This window comes from Schistocerca serialis, chromosome 2 (assembly GCF_023864345.2).
Source record: "Schistocerca serialis cubense isolate TAMUIC-IGC-003099 chromosome 2, iqSchSeri2.2, whole genome shotgun sequence".
NCBI lineage: Eukaryota > Metazoa > Arthropoda > Insecta > Orthoptera > Acrididae > Schistocerca > Schistocerca serialis.
In genome coordinates this window covers 908,115,412-908,134,760 of record NC_064639.1, presented here as the reverse complement: position 1 = coordinate 908,134,760, position 19,349 = coordinate 908,115,412, and the positions used below count along the sequence as shown (strand labels likewise).

The window sequence follows — 19,349 nt, the reverse complement described above, 5'->3', positions numbered from 1 at the left end:
GACATGAATGTAACTTTGAATGATGGGGAAGAAGCTCCTATTGTAAATGAGATGACAAAAGTGCCATCTACATTTTATGATGATGTGAGCAAAATGGATGAAAACAGTACTGAAGCAAATGAAATCATTTACATTAAGTGGGAGGAATCTAGCAACGAAAGTCAGCAAGGCTAAGAGATTATGGCAGACAGAAAATTGGAAGTGATGTTAAGGCAAATTATGAGTAGTATGTGTATGAAACAAGACATGACTAGCTTAAAGGATGAACTAAAGAAGGAAATTAAAAAAGAAATTAAGGTAGTCAACTCTAATCTTACAGAATTACATAAGAAGGTGGGAGCAGCAGTTAAATATTGTGATGAAAAGGTAAATAAGGTAGTACATAATACTAATGAGAAATTAACACTAATGAGTAGTAAATGTGTAGAAGAGAGAAAGAAGCTTTGTGATGACTGTAGTAGGAAGGCAGAGGCTTCCAAAAAACAGTGTAAAGATGAAGTCAGAGCCACCAGGAAATTTTGTGCTGGAAATAGGGTTAAACTTCAGAACCAAATCGATCAGATTAAAAATGTAGAGGCAGAGGTATAAACCAAGTGTGGAGTAGTGATAGATGAAATACTGGGAAAAGTAAATAAAAATGTAGATTCAAAATTAGCTGAAATGGAGAAAAAGATGGAAGAGATATGTAGAGTAGAGATATGGAGAGTAGAGATATGTAGAATGGAGATATGGAGAGTATGTAGTGTCCCAAACAGTCCCTCATTTATCAGTTGTAAGAAATTTAATAATTTTGAACAATATGGGGAAGTGCATCCACTGGATTTCATTAGGGAATTTAATGATTTGCCTGAAAGATGGAATGACAAAGATAAAATGTCATTTGTGAGAGGTTTTTTGAATGGGGATGCTTATGGATGGGCAGCTCAGGTAGATGATAGCTATACCTCATCGCAAAGCTTTGAGAAAGCATTTTTAGATCAATATTGGTCAAAAGAGAAGCAGCAGAGAATTTTTAGTGAATTTTGGGGAGGAGAGATTTGACTCTAGGAAGGGTACTGTGAAAGGTTTCTGTCAGCTTTGGATAAACAAACTGAAATATCTGGACAAAGAGCTATATAGTGAATCAATAATTATGGGTTTAGAAAGTAAGTTGCCTCAGGAAGTTAGAGAATTGCTTGTACCTACCCCTAAGGGTAATATTAGTGATTTCTTGAATTATGTTGATAAAGTGGAGAGGGTGAAGCCCTCAGAGGAAGAACATAAGAGGAATTTTGATGATAATAATCAAGCAGGGAGAGAATTTCAGGTAAATATGATGAACAGGACTAATTAAAGTAGAAATTCAAGGAGTGGTTGGGTGGAGGGTAGCCAGAATGGGCACGGAAATGGTAGGAGAAATTCAATTACAGAAATATAGGAGATGATTTTAATTCTGGATCAAACCATTTAAACTAGGTAATACACCAGTTTTAGCTCACACTAGAGCAGGTAGTGATCAAGAACCACTTGTATATAAATGTGCTGTAATCACAGGTAAGGTTAATGTAAATGATAGCAGTAAGACAAGTATAAATTCTAATTCTAGTGAGAAATTGAATGATGGTGTGGGTAACAATGCTTATCCCATAAAAGGAGAGGAGGAACTTACTATAATGTGCATTGAACCAGAAGTAAGACCTACAAGCAAGTAGGGGGTTCAACATTATGTTGGATTCATTATGTGGCGATAATGCTTACCCCAGTTGTCTTTCTCATTTTTCATGTTTCCTGAGGCAGTCAAACTCTTCTCCTATCCTATCTGTAGTTTATAAGTGAATCAGAAACATTCTATCTTTGACTTTCATGTGCTTTTGTACAGTAGGATACTTTAGTATAGGAATATTTTTAAAAAGTTTTCTCCAGTGTTATCTACATATATATTTTGTTGTTACTGATAAGTTATGAAATCATAAGAGGATGAAAGAAAATAAATTGGTACCATGGTTAAAGAATTTATGTCAAACAGTGAGGTAAGGTAAACAGAAAATGAAAGTTGTCAGCATAGGTGAAGGAGATGGTGCAGATTATCTGAAAACTATAACATCTGAGGTAATCAGCTCATGTGTGAAGCCCTCAGGGGCTCAGCATTTGTTTGCTGAGTAAGGGCTTGGTGACACCGGAGTTCCTGAGCTGGGGGCTGGTAAGAGCCACCAGTCCCCTGCCACCATAAGCTCTGGGCATGCTTCAGCAACCACCATGCTGCACAGTGGTGGAACGTTGTGTGTCTCAGGGAATGGGGATCTTGGCTTGACTGCCTGGATCGCGGGGATGGAAAAAAACTTCTATAAAAAAAACCTCAATCTCAAAGTGTGCTACATGCTGATGAGATGCATGGCTGTTCAGGTGGAACAGTTGTTAGCGGACAACCTCTGGAGAACCTGCCTCAACTCAATTGTACAAGGCTTATTCAGGGATGTGGGGCTCTGTCTGAGTGGACCCTTATTTCACCAGCTACTCGTGGGACCAAGATGGAACCCTTGAAATCTTCTTTTCCTCCCAGTGGGAAAGGTGTACCACCTGGGAGTTCTCAAAGCCATTCATCATAAAGAATGAGGGAGGCTAGTCCTCCTGATAATCAACATGTTATCAGTAACGTGGCTCAAGACGTAATGAATCACAATGTCTTTGTAGTGATCAAGAGGATGGAGGCAACATTTGAAAAAGTGTCCCCTTCTATATCCATAAAGGCTTAGAATGGCTGGCTAGTACCCGAAAGTCTATTAAGTGGATGCGAAATGGTTCCTTGCTTGTTGAGACTAACTGGGCAAAGCAGGAGGAACTTCTTATGAGATCACAGAAATTGGGTGAGTATGACATCATTGTTGAGCTGCATGGCTCCCTTAACTCCAGCAAAAGTGTGGTAACCTGCCATGATATTATGGACATAGACATTGCTGAACTGAAACAGGAATGGGCACCAGAGCAGATCATAGATGTGGAACGAAGGACACACAAGACCAATGGAGAGACTAAGAAGACTGCTACTTCTATTGTGACCTTCGACTCTCCAACACTACCTGAAAACATCATGGCAGGTTTCCTCTGACTTAGGGTTCAGCCCTACATACCCAACCCTATGTGACGCTTCAAATGCCAGCGTTTTGGCCATACAATCCTAAGCTGCAGAGGCAAAGCAACTTGTGGAAAGTGTGAAAGGCAGCCCATGAAGCTGGGACTGACTGTCCGTCATCTCCAGCAGTCTGCATTAACTGCTCTGAGAGCCACCCAGTTTGGAGCTGAGCCTGCCCTGTTATTGCAGAGGAACACAAAATTCAGGAAATCAAAGTGACCAAGCGGATCCCCTATGCAGAAGCCAAGAGGGACTATCAGGCAATGAAACCCCCTGTCTTTGTCACTTCTTATGCTTCCTTGGTGCAGAAACCTGTCATTAAGGTCAACACTTCAACTCATACGACGTCCCATGTACCATTATCTACCACTAGTACCTGTACTTGCACCTGCGTGTGCCAAAGCCGAGTGAAAGAGATAGCAATTCAGGCAGCTACAATGGAAGAAACCAGTAATGCTTCCACAGCATGCAGCTCAAAGGCACCCCAAAAGCAGAGTGCCTCTCAATGCCAACTATCTTCAAAGAAAGGTGGCTCTCACCGCCCCCCTTCCACAACATCCTTGCTGGGAAAGAGAGTGGGGAAAGGAACTCAACATTCAGGTGGAAAGCTGACCTGGGTGCCATCAGATATCATTCTGGCATGAGTGACTGCCGGTGAGGACATCATGCCTCATCACCAGATCTAGTCAGCCCCACCACTCCACCTCGCTCTACGAGCACCTCACCACCTCAGCACAAAGACAGGGGTAAATCAAGACCACATTGATGACATGCCCACATACTACAATGGAATATCAATGGATACAGGACTCATCTGGAGGAACTGAGACTTCTTGTACAGAAGAGACCCTTTTGCCTTTGCCTTCAAGAGACTCATTTTAAAGAGACTGACACACCTTTATTTGGAGGCTATCACCTTTTCAGAAAAGACAACCTTACTGGTGATATGGCAAAAGGAGGGGTTGCAGTGTTCGTAAAGGACACTTTTCACTCCTCACCTATTCCCTTAACAACAACACTACAAGTGGTTGCTGTTCGGATAGTGGCCCATGTTGACTTCACTGTGTGCTCTTTATACCTACCACCTCAAGAGCCTTTTGACAGTGGGTGTCCTCACTCATCTTCTTGATGAACTCCCCCGCCGCCTCCTCCTTTTGGGGGACTTCATTGCACACAGTGCACTATGGGATTCTCACTCAACTTTCTCAAATGGTCAGGCACTTGAGGATCTACTACACACAACAGATCTCATACTTTTGAACATAGGTCAAGCTACACATTTTAGCACTGTTACAGGTTGTCTACCACCACAGACCTCTCCTTTTGCTTGCCTGCTCTTGGGGACACTGCTCAGTGGGCAGTGGATGATGACCTTCATCGTAGTGACCATTTCACTATCTGGATCCATCTGCCTGATGAAGCAGAGCCTGAAAGAAAGCCACCAAGATGGTTGTTCAAAAAGGCTAACTGGATGTTTTACAGGCAGTTTGCTGTTTTAGAGCAATGCGACGGCATCCAGGACTGGTGGATCACATTACAGCTGTGATTCACCATGCCACTAATGCATCCACCCCAAAGTCTATGGAAACACCTAGGAAGCAACCTGTCCATTGGTGGAACGATGAGTGTCATTTTGCAATCAGGCACAGGAGGGCAGCAATGGGCAGATTCAGTTGATGCCCTACAGGTGAGATCTTTGCAAATTTTTGAATGGTGCATGCAAAGGCGAGGAGAATAATTCAAGAGAGTAAGCAGAGGTCTTGGCAAGAGTTCCTAAACTCCATCAATAGGTCCACACCTGGATGTAAAGTATGGGAATCCATCAGGGGGATCTCAACTCTCGACTGCCAATAGCAGCTGTATGAATACAGGGGTCTCTTGTAACATCAACAAGGGATATAGTTCAGACAATGGCTGAATCATATAAATCCTTTACGGCTAATTCCAGCCAGGATCCCACCTTCCATCAATATTGGGAGGCACAGGAGAAGGATGATCTTGATTTCCATTCCACCAACATGGAAGAATACAACCAGCCTTTCTCTCTGTGGGAGCTGGCTTCTGCATTGTCAGTTGCTTGTGATAAATCCCTGGAAATGACCTGATAACCTACAGCATGTTGCAACACTTGGACTGACGGTCAAAGGAAGTCCTCCTTCAGCTCTTCAACAAAATTTGGATAACTGGTGACTTTCACAACTCAGGAAAGGAATCTATTTTAATCCCAATTTTAAAATCAGGAAAGGATCAGACAGACCCTCATAGTTATCATAGTATTAGCTTGACAAGCTGTGCAGGAAAGACACTGGAGTGTATGGTCAATCAGTGCCTAGTGTGGGTTCTGGAAACCAGGTCCCAGCTATTCCCAGTGTGGGTTCAGAAGGTATCGCTCCACTCTCAATAACCTGACCCTGCATGAAGCTGCCATTCAACAAGTTTTCCTTCATAAGCAACACCTTATCGGTGTTTTCTGTGATTTGGAAAAGGCCTACGACATTACCTGGAGGCATAATATTTTGTTGCAGCTCCATCAGTGGGGATTCCGTGGACATCTATGACCTTCATATGGTCATTTCTCTTGGACTGATATTTTAGATACAGGGTTGGGAATGTCCTGTCTGACCATTTTAAGCAGGAGAATGGTGTTCCTCAAGGGAGTGTTTTAAGCTTAAGTGCTTTCAACATCACAATCAATAGTATTACAACCACAGTGCGATGTCCAGTACTATGTTCCTTGTTTGTGGATGACTTCTCCATCTTCTGGGCATCCTCCAGCCTCACCACAGCTACTCGGCAATTGCAACTGACGATCAGGTGGTTGGAAGAATGGTGTTGCGCCACAGGTTTTAAATTCTCATTAGAGAAAACAGTTTGTGTTGATTTTAATCATTCCAACTGTCTGTTTAATTTCCCTGTTTTAAAACTGGGGACACCGTTCCCACTTTTATGGAAAAGGTGAAGTGGGTCTTATCTTTGATGAGAAGTTAACATGGTTGCCACACCTTAAAGAACTGAAACTGAGATGTCTCAAGGCCTTAAACAGCCTTAAATGTGTCAGTCATAGGTCTTGGGGAGCTGACAGAGCACGTCTGCTGCATCTTTATAAGGCCTTTGTGCGACTCCAGCCTGAATATGTATGCCAGATTTATGGGTCAGCAAGACCTTCATACCTTAAAATGCTGGATGCAGTTCACCACAAAGGTATTAGGCTGTCAACAGGGGCCTATCGCACAAACCCTGTTGTTAGTTTGTGTGCGGAGGCTGGTGAGCCTCCGCCGTCTATTCGATGTCTTCTCCCCGTGGTATGCCAAGCATAAAGGACATTGTCCATTCCTACATTGCCAACATCCAGTTACATTGTTCAGCAGCCACTGGATGACTGGTCAATCATCAACCACAAGCAACATGGCCATTTAGGATCTGTGCAAGGGAGAGCCTTGAGTTATTACAGGTGGGGGACATTCAGGTCCAAAGCCAGGGGTGGAGTAGGATCCCCCCCTGGCTACTACCAAGGCCCAGGTTGTTTTCATAACTGACTGCTTACAAGAAGCATTGCACCCCAGATCATGTTTTTAAAATTAAATTTAATGAAATTTTATGTAGCCACCCAGATTTTATTACTGTCTACATGGATGGTTCTAAGCAGGGAGATGTTTTCGGTTGTTTTGTTGTGTTCCCTGACTTTGTCCTCTTGATAGGGCTCCCAGAGCAGTTTTCAATTTATTACGTGGAACTGTTTGACATCCTGAAGGCAATAGAGCAGGTGAGATGGTGTCATGGCAAAAAATTTATCATCTGCTCTGATTCTCAAAGAGCCCTTCTGGCTGTTGGACAGATGTACCTAGCAGATTGGATGGTGCAACAAGTGCAGGACGCTCTCCTTCTCTTGGAAAGGCGAAACAAGGAAGTCATTTTTAGCTGGGTTCCAGGGCACATATGCATCCAGGAAACAAACTCAATGATGCTGCTGCTAAGGAGGCTTGCTCCCTTCATCCTCCTGCTCACTGTTCAGTACCTCTGTGGACTGTCACTTCATTTGTGACCAGGAAGGGCATACGTTGGTGGGAGTCCCAGTGGCTGTAAGTGAGGGACAATAAACTATGTTCCATCAAGACTTCAGTGCGACCATGGATCACCTCCCTCTGCTTGCAATGGTGTGACTTGGCTGAGAGTGGGACATTGTCTATTGACAAATGGCTTCCTCTTACGTCGGGAGGAGCCCCCGGTATGTCAGAGATGCAGGATACAGCTGTCAGTATGACATCTTTTAACTGAGTGTGTTTTATATGACAACCTGTGGGTTAAACTGGGTCTCCCACAGGATCTTACCTCTATTTTAACAGATAATGAGGTGAGTGTTGTTCATGTCTTATGTGTAGTGTCTGCAATTCTTCCCAAAACACTTGGTGTGAGATTTTAATGTCTCACAGAGTCACTGGGTCACGTATTATTTGTAAGTCGTCTACAGCCATGGTTATTTTTGCCTTTTTTAACAGCATCTTCACAGGTATTTTATCCAAGATTTTATTTAGTTTTCCCGCTGTGTCTCATGGGGTTTTTATTAAGGGCTTTTCTGAACCTCACCTTTTTGGGGTTGCTTTATGTTTCCTGTGGTGGGATCAAACATAGTTTACCAGTTTATTGATCTCCCTACATGGATTGTGAAAATCTTCTTTGGTATAACATTAATGCAAGGGCGCTAATGACCTAGCTGTTTAGCTCCCTCCGCCATAAATTATCATCATCATCATGTATGAAGTTAGGATAATTTGGTGCAGCAGCAGAGGCAATATGCAGTATAAAAAAACCATCTTGGATACCAAGTTATTAACATTAATTGTAGTATAATATGAGGGTAATCCCAAAAGTAAGGTCTCCTATTTTTTTATAAGTACATAGAACTGTTTATTTCTACAATCATTTACATCAGTTTACAGCTTGAACATTTAGCTATTTTTTGACAAAATCACCATTTCTGTTGATGCATTTTTGTAGACGCTGTGGCAGTTTCTGTATGCCCATGCCATACCAGCTCGCTGCCATGCTGTTTAGAAAGTTATGAACCTCTTCTTTCACCTCGTCATCGGAGCTGAATCACTTTCAGGCCAAATGTTCTTTTAACCTAGGGAACAGGTGATAGTCACTGGGCACCAAGTCAGGACTATAGGGTGGGTGATTATGTTCCACTGAAACTGTTGCAGGAGAGCAATGCTTTGCCGAGCGATGCGTGGGCAAGCGTTGTCATGGAGAATGTGTATGCCCTTGCTCAACATTCCTCTTCTCTGGTTCTGAATTGTCCGTTTTAGTTTTTTCAGAGTCTCACAGTACCTGTCAGCGTTAATTGTGGTCCCATCGATTCAGCTTCAATGATGAAGTGAAAGAAGAGATTCATAACTTTCTGAACAGCATGGTGCCGAGCTGGTATGACATGGGCATACGAAACCTACCACAGCATCTACAAAAATGCATTGACAGAAATGGTGATAATGTCAAAAAATAGCTAAAAGTTGAAGCTGTAAACTGATGTAAACCATTGTAGAAATAAACAGGTCTACGTATTTATAAAAAATAGGAGTCCTTACTTTTGGGATTACCGTCATAGAAGCGTTTCTGGTCAGTGCAGTCAGTATATTGAGATAACTATCTACCTACAGAAGTGTGTCATGGTACAACCTTGCTTAGTATTAAGAAATTACAACTTTAAACATAGTTGCCTGGAATAATGTGTGTGGAAAGAATAAGCAAGATTTGTATGCATATTGCCCTTCAGGCAAGAATCTCAAGCAATTTTATAGAATGCAGTGAAATAATAGTTTTCTAAGTGATAATTTTGTCTGATCAGTAATGAGAGTTAAGTTTGCCTTAGCATAAGGACCTGTTAATGAGGAGTGTTTTCCAGTAGAATCAATTTTTCATTGGATAAGCAGAGCAGGTATTTATTTACTAGTTAATGAAGCAATAAGGAAATAATAAAATAATGAATAATGTTAGGATCTTAATGGTTAGGGAGCCTGTCACTGCAGTAGGGATATTTTTTGAGAATGCACTCGACTAGCTAACGAGGTAAGAAATATAAGTAAAATAATGGTGCTGACAGACATGATGAATAAAAAAGCTAACCATATACAAAACAAATGTGGTGTAACTAACTTGATGATCTATTTGTGAACTAGGCAACATTGGGTACTGTGTATATTGTGCAATTCATGACACTGCAGCTGGGAATGAGAGCTTAACAGAAAGGACAATATTTTAGTGAGATACAAGTCATATAATGCTGCATTATTGGATCTATAGGTATCTCAGAACTTCTATTTGTGTACTAAGGAATTATGGACTTAAAGTGGTAATACTGGAATGAAGAAAAGTAATTTTGCTGATTAACTGATAACTGTGATCCTAGACTGATGCAAGTACTTCTGACAGGTCAACTCTTTGGTAACATTTTGTGATTTTGTGGGGATTTAATTTTCTGGTTGAATGAGAGCAGTGCTCAGAGTTGAGTAGAGACGTGGGGCAATGGTTTGGTACAATTTCCATCCCCTTGATTTTGAGTTGAATAGTAATTACGTTAAGTGATGGTGACACTCTTCTATTTTCATAATGTAATTTATTAGTAAATCTTCGTTAGCGCACATCTTGAGTATTTGCTATTTTGCAAATAGGAAAGAGACTCAAATCTTTCAAGTTTAACCAGTTTCAGACAGTTATGACTTAGAGTAATGTTTTGTAGTGTAATGTGCACTTGATTTTAAATTTTTACTAGTCTCCATCTTTTGTACTATAGTCAATTTTAGTGCTAATTATTGTGATGTCATGAGGACTATGTAATGTATTTACTTATGAAGTAATGACCATTATTTGCCATTAGTGTTAAACATTTTTTCCTTATACTTAGTTAGAAGTAAAAGTAAGTGTACTAAAGTAGAGTATATTGTCTAATTTTTTCATGTATGGTGGCGGAGGAGAACCAGCTCCAAGGGAACTGATAGCAGTGCATTTCCTTACTAACTGCTACTATGACCTGTTGAAGGCAAGGACAACTTGGTGAGAAAGTGTGTTAAACCTCATTAAAGGAGTAAAAGTGCTTGTGAAAAATACTAAACATTGAGCAAGTGAAATTTTCTGTGTAAAAAGTGAACCGCAATGCGCAGTGTAATTTAATTTTTTGCCAGGCATGAGGATTTATTTTTTTAAGCACGACAGGACTTGTATAAAGTGATATGTATCTTAAAATGTAATCCTCGTTTATCCAAAAAGGACATCTCTTATGATGAACATGTTTAATTTTTAGTAAAAGTATAACTTGTGGATAATTTTGTGCAATTGTACAAAACACTCTATGTAAATATTTTGCATGAGGATTTTCATATGGTCAGTTCATATAAGTAGGAATTTACAAAACATATGTACTGTAATTTTGATAAGATTTCATATGTAATATTTTATTGTGTGTAAGTTGTTAAACACAATTTCTGGCCCCACTCGCAGTTACTGAATTGCCCAGTTAGCTATTAGCAATATTTGTCTGGTCAATCCAATGAGGGGGTGATGTGACGAAGCAAGCTGGGATCTTTTTTCTTCCCCTCTTGTTTTGCCATATGCCTCCATAAATTCATTTCCTTCATTTTTGGTTAATTGCCATTAACATACATGAGAATAATCTGCATTTTCATAAAAGAGAAAGCTTGGCCCTCAGTCTTAAAGAATATACCACCAGATCTAATGTTGTGCTTAGTTTTATGCATGTAATTGATTTCATAATTTATTTTGACTATTCTTAGTTACTATCTTTTGTTATAGGGTGAAATCAGTATTTGTTTCATAACTTAAATTCTAATTTTGACTTATAAACAAATTTAAATTCTGTACTAATTATAAACATTTGGAAGACAAAACATTGGCATTCTTTAAGTATTTATTTGGTTCTGTTCCAAAGTAATTAGCAGTTTTTTCAAAAGTATTGTTTGCTTAACTATATCTGTTAATTTCATGATTCAAACAAATAATACAGCCTAACCCTTGTAGTAGAACAACCTGTTAAAAAGATGGAATTTTTCTGTATATTCACTTAATTGAATGAAGTATGTTTCAGTTGTAATTTCTGTAACTTAAACATCAACAATGTATAGTTTCAGTGCCTGTTATTGTGATGATATACAAGGTCCAATGTTTGGTCTTGAGACAGTCAGTCCATGGCCGATTTTCAGATGAGAAACCCGTGCTGGTTAGGTCAACAACAATGCATCAACTTAACAGTGGAACAAGTGTAAGACAAATAGGCTGTGTGTTAAAGCAATGACAGTGTCTGTTCAATACACACCACAGTATTCTGCAAGAATTGTGAACTGTGTGGCTAGGCTCTTGCTGCTCATAGATATTCAACAGTAAACTATCATAGCAGTATGTTGATGTTTGCTTGCGACATATTAATGAGGCTTATCAAAGTTAACCAATAGTGGACTGGCTATATAGATGTGTATTATTGGGGGGGGGGGGGGGGGGTTGAGAACAATGAAAGTAAAGAACTTGAAATGCAAATGTGCACCTGTTGGCTACATCATTTAAATTACATTAGTCAGAGCTGAACTTCCACCCCCCATTTTTCAGCCAGTATAGCAACACAGTATGTTGACACTAAGGACAATCAATGAGGGAATAAAGCAGGCAAACGTGACAACAATATCAATGTTGTCTGTGCCAGCTAGATGCTTGTTGTCTCAACTTTGTCTCACCACTTTCTGTGCCAAAGTCAGATTGATTAAAGAGTAAAGCAAATCATGTTTCCTTCCACTGTTGTTTCTGTGAACATATATGTAACTCTTATATCACTTGGATTGTTAATAACAATTGTCATAAGTGAATAAATGTACTGTGAACTTGCGGTTGATATTCCAGATGCCAGTAAGCTGTACATGTGTGAGCCTCACATACAATACTAGTTACTTTTTTTTCATGCAATGAATACCTTTTGCCTAAGTGAAGATTTACTCCAGAATACTATCTCATAAAATAACAATGTATGACAATATGCAAAATATGTTAAAGTACTGACTTCTGTATCACCAAAAATGGAAATTATATTTAAAAAAAAATTGTAAGCACCATGCACCACTCGCAGGGGACGTTTCAATCCTTCTAAAGCTGGCCAAGTCAGCTGTTCGTGATGATACTATGAAGTGAAAATGACAAAGGAACAACCACAGCAAAATCAAGACCTACCTGACCTCATGTGGTGATCAACAGGAACTACTGAACATTGTAGAGGCTGGTTGTAAAAAATCAGATGAAATCAGTGGATGGAATTAAGCTACTAGCAGTCCAGCTAGTGCAGAGGGAGTAAAAAAGAATGAGGTACAATGACTGAGTAGCTCCTCATAAACCACAAGTTTCTGTAGTCAATGATAAGTGATGCTTGAGGAGGTGTAAATGACAATGCCACTGGATGGTGGATGACTGAAACCAATGATCTGGAGTGCTAAATCACACTATAACTGCTGGAAATATGATGGTACGGTTTGGGTGAATACGTGAAGAATGTTACCTTAGCGTTCTGAATCTTTAATATCATTTACTCTTTTCTATGCCTCTGTTGTTATTACAGTATTCACTTTTTAAAATCTGGGATGGAATACAACAATACGAAATGGATTGACTGTTGCTCACTACATACAGGTGATGTTGTGTGGCAGATAGGCACATTAAAAAGACTGTTAGACAGATCTGTCAATATGTGGGGGATAGGAATCTATCCATTTTCATATAGTTGTTAATCTATCCATTTTAAACTGTTAGTATTCACTTTGTACTCTTTAAAAAACTTATTGCGATCATGTTCTTTTGTTCCTAAACTTTGAATATTGTATGTTGCACAATTAGTATTTCTATCACTTGTTTTATTCATTTTTCACATAGATTTCATTGCTTGTTCATTGGTCATGATATCTGTTCTTTATCTGAGGCTGGGTATGAAACTTGCAGTACATATTACAATGTTTTCTATAAGAATGTACAGACCCCTTGAAAGGGTAAGTTAAGTGATGGTGTTGCTTACTTGAGTCTTTGCAACTTCCCTATTTTCTGTAGGGGTTGCCTCCCTAGGCCAAAAGGACACATTTTTAAGTCTCATATTAGATTATGTTTCTCATAAATGGAGAAAATTATGAACAAAAATTATTTTAATATATAGAACTGTGTGTACAATTACTAAAACAGCTACTGCTGGCTGTGTGGTTTTTATTTTTAAATGATATCACATCTTACTTATTGACCATTGTAAGTATTTTTTGACTTCCTATGAGAAATGTAGATTGTGACTCTTTGCTCCTCATACTGATATTTCTATTTACTGACTATTTTAAAAAGTATTAGTTAATATAGAAAACAGAGTACTTACCCAGACCTTTCCAAGTGAATTCATCTTTTGTTGTTCCAGCTATCAATGGAACTTGAGCAAAGTTCCCTGAAAGTAGCTGCTCTGTTGGATCTGCTGTTATGAATCTCTCAGCTCCATCTCCAAAATCTTGCTCAATAACAACACCAAAAATAATCATAGGATCCCAACCAAATTCCTGTAAAGGTGCCAAAAAATACAGTAAAAGCTATTTAGAGTAATATTTAAGGCCTTATGACTATTAAGTAGTGAATATTGTAAGTGTTTATGGTAAGTGCTTAATTTTTATAGTCATAATCTGCTATAAAAACAATAATAACAATAGTATCACAACATATTTACTGTGTGGCATCAATAGGTCACATCGACCACACAAATTACAATCTTTGGAACACTAACTGCTCTGACGAGCCACCATGTTTAATTCAGTCTATCTTTGTACTTCATGCAGTGTTCATGTGTATCAGTCTTGATAGTAAAATATATGTGTATATAGAAAACTTAGGAACCGTTTATTACGTATATTATGATCCATATCCAGTATCCCATATTGGTGACCCCGGACAAAAAGTTCTTCATCGTCTGCGACTTCCGCCCCAGTCGTATTGAATCAACAGGTTTCACATATGACGCCATGGCTACATCACCGAACATTCTTTACGAAGATTTGGAGGTCCAGCTCTTACAACCAGGCCAACACAGCCCTCCGCCATTGGTTATTTCACAGCTAAGAGACAACAATCCACAATCTTCGACGAGGATAACCTCTACTTTAGCAACTCCACAACAACCAAGTGTTACGCAGTTAGCTCAAACAATGGACTCAGGTTTTGTTTCGCTGGATTATGCACAACAACAAGTGAAAAGTGAAGTGGATGATTTGCTAAATAGTGTGACAATCGACCACTCGTACGAAGTTCAAAGGGACTGAAATTCGCACACGTGCTTTGATCCTCCATGTGCCACGACGTCGGTTACAGTAGTGCCACGTGCAACGCCGCCATTTGTGCAAAATGCACATGCAGTCAACTATTACCAAGCTACACCACCTCGCCTTCCTCACAAATCAGTAACAGACATTTTTATGCATACAGTTCGCCATAACAAACCGCCAGATCAGCAGCCCAGCTTGCGACCATGTGGGTACGAGTGCACTCAACATAGCCTCTTCACCCAGCAATGTTGTACTATGACAGTCCGACCGCCAACAGGTTTCACCAGTGTTTTATGGTCCTACCATGAAGGGTATGTGGCCAGTGTGCATGGAAAACTCTCTTTGTTGCCACTTTAACCTTCAGGCCAACCCCTCACCCACGGGGGGCCTCGATTCTGACCATACAACCACTCGCTCCTTCTGCAGTACCGTCTGCGTCTGCTTTTCTGGCCTTCCACATCATTTCCGAGTTGGACAATGTCAGTGCTATTTCTGCAATTTCCAGTCCACTTTACGGGCCCTCATTATGCACTGCTTGACAATCTGCTTCCACGGTACTGACCGTGCCTGCCGCATTGTGTTTTCGGGCATCTTCAGAGACATTACAACCAGCTGTGTGTGCTAGTAACATTTCCACTCCGGTGATGCTGGATCCCAGCATGAACTCTTGTGCAGCGGGACCGCAGGCCTTCCAAGACACGCCGAAGCCACCTTCATCTCCACCTCCAGGCTGCCTAACCAAGCTACCTCCCCTATAAGAGGACAATCCAGTTTCATGGTTTACATTGGTGGAGCACCTCTTCAAGCTGCATCAAGTGACTGATGACAACTCCAATTTCATATGTTTGGTCACACACCTTCACAACCACTCAGATTTAATTTGTGATCTCCTACTTTCGCCTCCACTGCCACCGAAGTATGAGTTCACCAAGAAAATGATATTGGACCAACTTGCCTGCTCACCACAGGAATTGATAATCAAGATTCTATACGAGGAGCACCTGGGGGACCACACTCTATCACAACTTTGGCGCCACCTCAGGTTACTCGTGAGTGAACACACGATGCCAGACGTCACCCTGTGGGCAGTATGGTCTGCCAAGTTACCTACTGACCTACAGATACACCTACTGCTGCACTCTTTTGAGTCCATCGGTTCTCGTCTACACATCGCAGATCAGTTGTATGTGCTCCTGCACCAGAAACACCCAGCTCATCCACCATCGCTGTGGTGAGACTACACCTCCTATTTACTGGCTGTCTGCAGGCAGACCCATTCCACTCCTATGCCTTCTACACCACCAGGCAGTACTCGTTTGCTCTCTCCTCTTTCCAAGCACTCAAGAATCGCCGACGCTCCATATGTGCCAGTTTATGTTCCAGTACAGATCAATGAGGACAAGCCTCCCCCGCTATCATAGTCACCGCCACTGCCACATCTGGCTCATCCGTACTGTTGGTACCACAAGATTTATGGAGCTGAGGCCAAGAAGTGCAGGTTACCTTGCCAACACCCAAACACCGACCGCAGGAACTATGTGATGCCAAGTCCTGTGGGGAACTTCAGAGGCATTCCCTAACATTGCACCCTGTCCACTTGTCTCCTCCACCAAGCAGTCATTTATACGTGACAGACATTTCATTGCAGTTTGTCTACCTAATTGACACTGGTGCTGATGTGTCTATCATATCTCGATCACTGGCTCCTACTGACTTTTCACCCACAAAGTCTCTCCTACAAGCTGTCAATGCATCAATGTTACAAACTGTCAGTTCTGTGAAATTGATGGTGCACCTATCCACTTCTCTGCATTTCCCGTGGACCTTCTACATCACTGACATTGACGAACCAATTCTTGGTATGGAATTTTTGTCCCATTACAAGCTCTTTCTGAACATAGTCCAGTGTTCAGTGTCACACCACCCGTCTAACACTCAGATACCATGCTCTGGCACCCATTCTCCTTGTTCCATTTCTACCACAACATGGGATTTAGTTCAAGAGTGTTCCGTCCTCACAGGCAAGATTGTGACTTGTGTCACTAACCTGCTTTTGGAATATGACTCTGTGGTGCACCTCCGCTGGGAGAACGATGAGCTGAAACAACGCATTGCTCACACTTACAACAAGCTCGCTGCAGCTCGTACCTCGCTGTTGATACTGCAATCTACAGTTCCTGCGCCGGATCGAATTTCATCGCCAAGCATCAGTTCAAACACTCATCAGGTTAGTTCAAAAACATTCATTGCATGTGACAATTCACGTTCAGTGACCTCAGCACTGCCTAAGCACCCACTACGCACAGCGCCTCGTGTTTCAAACAGTGTCTCTAATAACAGTCGCTCACGCAGCACGACCGTGCCCGCTACGCAGTCAGTCACCCTGCTTGTTGATAAACATTCCCCCTGTCCCGCATGCCAGCCAAGCAACTCAGCATCCATCACTGTCCCTTGCACGATGCCAGCACCTCTCTCGGCCTCGCCTGTTACCCAAGGCAAAGTTAACAACAGACAGTCTGCCGGTTTGTTCATCACTACGGACGCCAGCAACATCGAGGTCGGGGCAGTATTACTACAGATCAAAGGTGACACAGTTTCACCACTTCATTTCTTCTCCAAAAAACTGTCTACAGCACAGAAGAAATATTCCAATTTTGATAGAGAGCTTCTGGTGGTGTACGAGCCCATCAAACATTTCTTCACTGACATCGAGGGCCATCCTTTCTTGATTCTTACTGATCACAAACTGTTGGTGGACGCCTTCTGCAACCCACCAAAGGATCCCCCCCTCCCGCCGACACTTCCGTCACTTCGACCTGGTCTCTCAATTTACTACAGACGTATGCTACATCAAAGGCACGGAGAACATCCCTGCTGATTTCCTCTCGCGAATCAATGCCGTTTCAAGTATCATTGATTTATCTGACCTTGCCGCTCTACAGGCTTTGGACGAGGACACTCAGAGTCTGCTCATGGACCCGCAGTCTTTGCTCATGTTTACCAAGGCTGAGTTCCCTGGCATTTCAGACAAAGTGTGGTGCGACTCTTCTACAGGCACTCTGCGGCCTTTGCTCCTACCTATGCTGCACCGACAGGTTTTTGACGACTTCCTTAACCTCGCCCACCCCGGCATCTGAGCCACCACTCACCTCATCACCGAGCATTTTGTGTGGAAAGATGTGAAACGGGACTGCCAAACATGGGCACGCAGCAGCATTTCCTGTCAATGAAACAAAATAGAATGTCACACCTCTCCACCACTCAGCGAGTTTGACATCCCTAAGGGACATTTCCATCATGTACATATCGACCTTATCAGTCCCCTGTCTCCGTCGGAGGGCCACAGGTATATCCTGTCCACAATAGACCGAATGTCTCGTTGTGTGGAAGCTGTCCCCTTACCCAACATCACAGCAGAAACTGTGGCCAAAGGATTCATTTCTTCTTGGATCACTTAGTTCAGCTGCCCATCCACCATCACAACCGACCAGGGTTGACAGTTCGAATCTGCACTCTTTATGATTCTCTGTAATCTTTGCGGTATAAAAAAGATCTATACAACAGCCTACCACCTGCAAAGCAATGGGTTGGTGGAACGATGGCACCACACCCTAAAAACTACACTCAGGTGCCATGACTGTCTCTGGTCTGAGGCACTTCCTTGGGTGTTGTTGAGCCTACTTTCTACATTTAAACCAGATTTACATGGGATGATTTCCGAATTCGTTTTCAGCAAAAACCCGGTTTTACCTGGGGAACTAATTCTCCCCCAAGATCCCGGGAATTCCTCCTCCTTCCCAGACTTTATTGGAAGGATGCTTGCACACTTTAGAAACACCCAGCTACACCCACCTGTCAGCCATTCCCTAGCTGACACTTACATGCTGACCGCACTCAGCGCTTGCTCACACGTCATGCTCAGGGACGACTCTGTCAAACAACCCTCACAGCCCCTTTACCTCGGCCCCTTCGAAGTACTCCAGAGGGGTGAGACGACGTTCAACATTATGATAAAAGATCACCTGCAAACCGTTTCTCTACACAGGCTCAAGCCTGCCTTCGTAGACTTCGACACCGCTCTGCCGTCCCAGTCAGACTGCCAGAGCACATGTTCTTTTAACAAACCTGCTAACGAGTCTGTTCAACCTACGCTTGGGTTGGGTTTTCTCCCTCCAACGAGTCACCACCACAGTTCGAGGGTTCTTCAGGCATGTCATCATCATCCCCATTCACAGGTTTTGAAGACATTTCAGGTACTTGAGACGCAGACACCCCGTCCTTCATTTTGCGCTGCAACGTACGACCTGACTGTATCGACGTCATGTTGATTATGGTGTTAGATAATCATGTGCTTGTACTGCTCACCAACAGCACAGACCCTACCCTCACCGAGGAACTCAACGTCAAGATAGTGCACAGCTTGTCCCTCTCGCAAGAGTGCGACCCATCATGTGTTCGAGGTTTCATTTATATGGACAGCTCAGTATGCACAGGGAAGGCACGCTCATACGCTGCCTCCTCTCCCATACTGCTATGGTGCTTCTAGTTGTGTGCCTGCTGCCTCACACCACTCACGCCGACACTGACACCCACATGACCCCATGACCTCCACTCAGGGCTCATAGGCCGTACTCCGTACTGCGTGGGGGGGGGGGGGGGGGGGGGGGGGCTGTGTGGCGTTGATAGGTCACATCGACCGCACAAATTACAATCTTTGGACCATTAACTGCTCTGACGAGCCGCCATGTTTAATTCAATTTGCCTTTGTACTTCATGGAGTGTTCATGTGTATCCGTCTTTATGGTAAAATATATGTGTATATAGAAAACTTGGGAACTGTTTATTATGTGTATTACTATCCATATCCAGAATCCCATAACTACCTTATGAAGTTTTTTTGTAAAGAATCAGGC

General features: G+C 42.0%; 1 protein-coding gene across 1 annotated transcript in view; it reads right to left on the bottom strand.

Annotated features, from left to right (window-relative positions):
- LOC126456324 (esterase E4-like) overlaps window positions 1-19,349 on the bottom strand; it is a 90,288-nt gene that overhangs the window by 30,397 nt on the left and 40,542 nt on the right. Inside the window, 1 exon segment of the mRNA XM_050092073.1 lies at window positions 13,506-13,680. Within this exon segment, the coding sequence (XP_049948030.1) occupies window positions 13,506-13,680 (175 nt within the window).